Source organism: Drosophila mojavensis, unplaced genomic scaffold (genome assembly GCF_018153725.1).
Source record: "Drosophila mojavensis isolate 15081-1352.22 unplaced genomic scaffold, ASM1815372v1 contig_231, whole genome shotgun sequence".
NCBI lineage: Eukaryota > Metazoa > Arthropoda > Insecta > Diptera > Drosophilidae > Drosophila > Drosophila mojavensis.
The window spans coordinates 10,118,768-10,125,525 of record NW_025318772.1 but is presented as its reverse complement, the minus strand read 5'-3'; the positions used below and the strand labels follow the sequence as shown (position 1 = coordinate 10,125,525).

Sequence of the window (6,758 nt, the reverse complement as noted above, 5' to 3'; positions counted from 1 at the left end):
GAATTCGTTTTTTTTTAAATAATTATTAGGGTTTTTTTTTTTATATGAATATGCTTTATGTTTGTAAACAAACTGATTTACAGAACTATATAAATTAATTTATTTACAGAACTACATAAATTAATTATATTATAATTTTTAAGTTTGTAATGATATATTCTTAAAATTAATAGTAAAATGTAAAAATATGTTTAAACTGCCAACAAAAAAAAAAAAAAAAAATACCAGAGCTGACATCGATAGTCCACACCCATCAAGCAGTTATCGAGCCAGCACAGAGTTTTGTAGCCAAGTCGTTCTGACGAGCATATTCCGATTAGCTTGGTGCAACTCGTGGCTACATACATATGTGCAGTGTTGCCAGATTAGCTATTTAATAGCATTTTTAGCTATTTTTGAACCCTAAATGCTATGAAAATTTTGAAAATGCTATTAGCTATAAATTTAGCTATTTTACAAACGAATATTTTGAATTTGATTTTAGTATTTAAAGCAAAAAAAAAAAACATTTTTCGATTAAGTCCCAAATTGTACGTAATGATCTGCGCGATACTACCACCACGACTTTGTCGTACTTATACCATCACTAGTTGTGAATTTATACCATCGCTAATTCTTCTTGCGCAGCAATGGCAAATGCTGCCATGATTATACCGTGCCCTCCAAATATTTAAAAATGATTCCAGTTAATCAAAAATATAATTCTGATGATGATTTGGATGTGGACCAAATTGTAACATTATTAAATAACATTTAAAAATAAAATTTAAAGTAAATGCATAATGCATAAAGGTTTCAGCTATTTTGTAAGCTATTTTAAAATTTGTTTAGCTATTTTCAGCTATTTTTTAGAGACGATTTTGCTATTTTTATACTCATTCACGAAAGTGAATCAGTATATTGGTTTTGTGCAATGTCCGTCTTGCTGTCCGTCCGTCTGTCCGTCTGTCCGTCCGTCCGTCTGTCCGTCTGTCCGTATGAACGCAATCTATTTCGGCGCTATTGAAGCTAGAGACTTGAAATTTGGAACACATACTCGTGTATATCTCCGATTTATAAAGTGTTAAAATTTTCCCGATCCGCCCACTAGGGGCGTGGCAAATCGGAAAATGCATTTTCCGATATACCAGAAATCATGTTTGTTGAAGAGCTAGAAAGCTGAAATTTGATATGGAGGTCCGCGTTGACCACCCAAGATCACGAGCTATGGCGGATATATCTACGCCCATTGGGGGCGTGGCAAATCGGATAAAACTGTATCTCCTAAAGTTGTAAACCTAGAATGCTGAAATTTTGCACGTCAGCTAATGGTATGATTCTATAAAGTCTGAAGATAAATTATAAGTCTACGCCCATTGGGGGCGTGGCAAATCGGACCTGAAGATATAGTGATTTTTTGAATTCTCCTATATTTTGGACACTATTGATGGCAGAGACCTCAAATTTTGTATATATACTCGGACTGATCACCCAAGACTAAAAAGTTTTGTCGGATATATGTCCGCCCACAGGGGGCGTGGCAAACCGCAAAAGTTTATATCTCCTAAAGTATAATAGCTAGAAGCTTCAAATTTGGATAGTTGAGTTACTGGTAGCCTCCTCTATCGATTTCCCAAAAATAATTTTTACGCCTCTTTAGGGGCGTGGCATATCGAAAAATACCCTGTAATTTTCACATTTTTTGAGGGTAAGCATTCAAACTTTGCAGTTAGGGTACCGTTATCTCTTTCTAAAAACTGACCAAAAATGAGGTGTCTACGCCCAGTTGGGGCGTGGCAAATCGGAAAAACCTGTATATTCTACAGTATTAGAGCGAAACTTAACTACTAAATTGTTGATGGTATGTGAATGAGTATTCCGCAGTCGGTAACGCCCGACTGCAACGTTCTTACTTGTTATGTCTCAAAACCTGGCAACATTGCATATGTGCATATGTACTCTTAAAAAATATTATAAGTATGCATCTCTTCGAGGGCCAGATGGATATGAAATATATCGACAGGCGTCAGTACAAAAAGTTGTTGATATCTCAAAAGAATTTTAATGCCAATTAATTCAAATATGACAATTTTGTATATGAAAAATTATTTTCTCATTTTTGCGCCTAGCTGTATTACTAAACAGCTAAAGTAATACATTGCAGTAGAGGGTCGTTCGCAGGTGTAATGATTTGGTGAGCAAACTGATCTGGCGTGCTGCAAGAAATGAGCAATAATAATGAGCACATTACGCCCAAGCTGCTAGAACGCAAAGAGCGACGACATTGTAATCTACGACGCAAAGGACGACGCAATCTATCGGACGAGAAAAGCAGCGAGTATGAGCCTGAGCTTTTGGAAGATGGTATAACCATTGGCGTCTTCATATTACTCTGCACTCTCGATTCAATAACCTAGACGTCACTTTGCTCGTCATTGATGTATGTTGAGTGCACATGTTGTCGATGATCAGCTACATTCTGGGCGTAATGCTGTAGTCTACACGCCGCATGCTATCATCTATCTATCGCGTCGTCCCTCGCTACCACAGGTGTACTGGTATTTCCATATATGACGTCCAGTTTTAAGATTAATCTTCGTTTTAGTCCCATACCCAATGTAATATCTAGTTCAATTGTGGGCATGACCGAGTGTCCGATTTGCCGTGCCTGTTTACCAGGTTGGGACGACTGCTGTGTGCATGGCGAAAACATTGTGAAGCATTTAGAAAGTAATCCTGAGCGCGAGATTGACAGCATTAAGTGGCAGCGCGTGATTAAGACGCTTAATACATACACAGGTCACTGCACACTGAAGAGTTGAAATTGGTATGAGTACGAGCTGCTCGTTCAGCAGGCATCGACAAGTCTGTTAGGATGTGAACCTTTTACATCTGATGTAGAGCTGCGAGCTCATCATGACTCAAGGCGATCGGATCTCGTTTCATAGCAGTCTCCACAATTTACGCCCGCTGGCTAAGAATGCATGCGATCACTTAATTCTTGGTTCCAGTGCTCCGCCGCAAAGTGGACCCGAAAACCATAGTTCTTGGACTATAAGTTTTCGTATGCCAGATATGATGCGTTAATATACCTTTTTAAATCTATTAATAACATTTAGATAGATACACAACTAGAAAAATAAAATTATAAATATTAATTAAGAGTAATGTTTATTGTCATTTGCCGTTATTACATTACAGTTATTACATTAGCTCATTAGTGTGACAAACGAATTATCTGTAGTAAAAATTTTAATAGTATCAACAAAGTTATCGATACGCCAATGTGTAATTGACTTTATGGAACTAGTTCAAGTGTTGGTCAAAATACAATAAAAAAAAAATACATATATAGAGACAATAAAAAATACCAATATGTATTTAATCTTATTGATATAAATATCCATATGCTGATTAATATTTATTTACTAAAATTGAGTGAAATAAGCAGTGAATATTATTAGCCATATTAAATAAACAAAAATATATTAAATTTCATTGTTTGCTGTTTTGGTATAAAAATATAAACAGTAATTGTGCAAATGACTTGTGCATTTGTCAGTAATCGATTTGAAAATATATATCGATATTTCATGCTAACATCGCTAGTGCAAAGTGTATTTAAAAGCCGATGCACACGGTGTTCGGGGCTAAATAGTAACAGAGGCTGACAAGTGCGATAGTCGGGACAGTGGCAGGCAATCACTTATCAACAAACGGGATTATTAGCTTGAGAAAAAGGAGCAGCAATATCAATATGATACCAACAATAACGAAAAATTACCAGAACGTGGTCATCAGCACGGGCAACATTATCAATAACGAGCTGGGACAGCGCAAGTCTAACGAGGAGTTGTACGATGGATTGAAAATCACCCTGCACAACAATCCAAATTCAGAGAGCGTGGTGGTTGAGATTGACAAGCGGCATGGTCGCGTGCTCTGTGCTACGCAGGAACTGAACAGTCGACTGACAGAAAATGGACGCAATGAGATTAGCATTGGTGCAAAGATATTCCTCAACAAATATTCGACGGAGTGCATCAATCAGGCCGTTGAAGCGTTACTCAACATACTCAATGTGACGCATGTGGACAACGTGGTGCTCGCTTACCATCCCAATGCTTCGACCGTTGCCAGCACAACAACATTAGCCACAACAGCTAAAAGTCCCTGCTCTGAGGTGAGCGAAAGCGGAAGCAGCACCAGCGTTAGCGATGCGGCCAACAGCTGGAGTGCACGTAATGGTGAGCAGGGTATAGAAGAACTGAAGTTACTCTATAAATGCTTGGAGAAATACGCACTTAAAGAGCAAATCAAACAGTTGGGCATTGCCGATCTCGATGCAAAGACTTTGGCTGAGTTATACAAATCGGCTGAGGTGGTGCCCACCATAGCGCAGGTAAATCTGGCCACCTGCTGCGTAGTACCAGCCGAACTGCATGAATTCTGTCGCGATCATGAGTTGGTACTTAATACACACAGCGATCCGGAGCTTCTTTTAGCTGAAGAGCAATTTGCATGCTTGGCCCCCGGCTATACAATCGATTGGTGTCTGCGTTACCAAGTGCATGTCCGCTGTCGCAGCGTCCTCACAGCCAAGGGCTATATAGTGGGTGCCTCCCAGTCGAGCAATGATAATTAGAAGTGGAATGAAAGGCTGACAATACCGAACTTCTGATATATATATATATATATATATATATATATATATATATATATATATATGTATATATATATTTATTTATATACGTATATGTATCATTGTATGTATGTATGCATGAAATACTGTACTTATTGTTTGTTATACAAAACCCAAAATCGAGATGAGAACAGAAGTGAGTGATACTCTAGCAGTGAGTGAATACTTCAAACGATTTGATTGTGTACAGTTTTTCTTGTTTTTTTTTTTTTAATTTTTTATAAACAGTTATTGAAACCATTAAATTGCTGTATTGTTTCTGTAACTGGTAGCAGGTTTGTGTAATTGTAATACAATATAAATATAAATATAAATATAAACATACATACATGAGTGTTATTCAAATCTTTTCAACAGTAATCACCAATTGTTATCGTCAGCGTAATACGAGACCTGAAGCAGACTTTCCGCATTTGTTCTCTTTGTCTAGGCTTATGTCTAGTCTGTAGTCCCGTATTGATCACGTGGCTTCGCTGCTTGTCATTTAGTTTTTTAGTTTAGATTAATAACATCTAATCGCACATAATGGAAAGGTATTTTAAATATATTGTTGTTGAGATGCTATCTGATAGGAAGTCGAATAAGTGCCACCGACCGACACTTCAATATGCCATAAGAGTTAAAAAATAAACAAATAGTGAAATACTTACAATTAATAATAACTCTAATAATTTATTCCGAGCTAAACTAGCAATCAGTTGAGCATTATGGCGGTCATAAATTATAATGGTGTAGCGCATGGAGGTGTAGCGCATGTATTCTGTCGATCTGACTACATATTGAATGTATGGGAAGGCGCATATGAATGCACATGTATATATGTATTGTGTGTTCATACAATGTATGTACATAATATATACATACCTTCTAACACACAGGCATAAGAGTAAACTAATAATTGTCCAATCTTACATGAATGTACATTCTTAAGTCTACATACATGTATATGCCTATATATACATGTATGTACATACAATTATAGATTTAATAATTTCACAACAACTTCAAGTGTCTAAAACAATATCATTATAATAAAATTACTGCTGCGCTGTTTGTAGCGACTGCGATGTCGCCATGACTTGCGTTTCCAACTTATAAGTGGAAGGGAGTCCGCTATATAATGAGCGCGTGAGTCAGGCAAATATTGACTTAACGATCTTCGTGGGTGCTTTTGTGTGTTAGTGTAGTGCAGCTCCAGGCGAAGGGTCTGAAAGAAATGCAACTAATTTCAGAGGTTGTAAGTGACAAGCGAGTATAAGAGTGGCATTGGCCATTTTCGCATATACATACATACATATATAAAATGAGGAGTTTGTGTCCATTTTTATACCCCGGACCCATTGATAATGGGAAATCAGGGTATAATGGTTTTGTTAAAAGTATGTAACAGGCAGAAGGGGTGACGAGTTGAGTCGATTCGGCCCTGTCCGTCTGTCTGTCCGTCCGTCCGTATGTATGAACGCGTCGATCTCAGAAGATATAAGAGCTAGACTCTTTTTTTGTGGACATACGATCTTCATGAAACTTTCAGATTATGATTATACCATGGATATACATGTATTTTCCAAAGCACAAGTCTCTAGTATTTGAAATACGCCTTTTACAAATGTGATGGTGAGGGGGTGGATATAGGGGTGGGTTTAAATTTTACAAAAAACAAAATTGTATAAATTGCATATAAGTATACATTTAAAATTTGTAAAGATGTAGGAGATATAGTGTTATAACTGATTTTCGATAAGGTTTTTTAATGGGATGAGTTATCAATTTTAGGTGATAAGCTCGATATCCGCGCTGTATATACGGACATTTAAAAAAAAATTGAAGTCTCTAGCTCTAATATCTTCTGAAATCGACGCGTTCATACATACGGACAGACGGACAGACATACGTACATACATACAGGGCCAAATCGACTCAGCTCGTCGCCCTGATCAAGAATATATATACTTTGTGGGGTCTGCCACGCGTCCTTCTGCCTGTTACATAAATTTCAACAAAACCATTATACCCTGATTTCCCATCGAAAATGGGTTCAGGGTATAAAAACAATATGCTTAAGTCAAAGCCCACCAGG

The 6,758-nt window shown here is 37.2% G+C and overlaps 1 protein-coding gene across 1 annotated transcript; it reads left to right on the top strand.

Annotated features, from left to right (window-relative positions):
- Window positions 1–3,607: 3,607 nt before the first annotated feature.
- Window positions 3,608–5,005, top strand: LOC6575538 (glutamate--cysteine ligase regulatory subunit). Its single transcript, XM_002001511.4, has one exon. The coding sequence runs from the start codon at window positions 3,737–3,739 to the stop codon at window positions 4,622–4,624; it is 888 nt and encodes a 295-aa protein (XP_002001547.1). The 5' UTR covers window positions 3,608–3,736; the 3' UTR covers window positions 4,625–5,005.
- The last annotated feature ends 1,753 nt before the right edge of the window (window positions 5,006–6,758 follow it).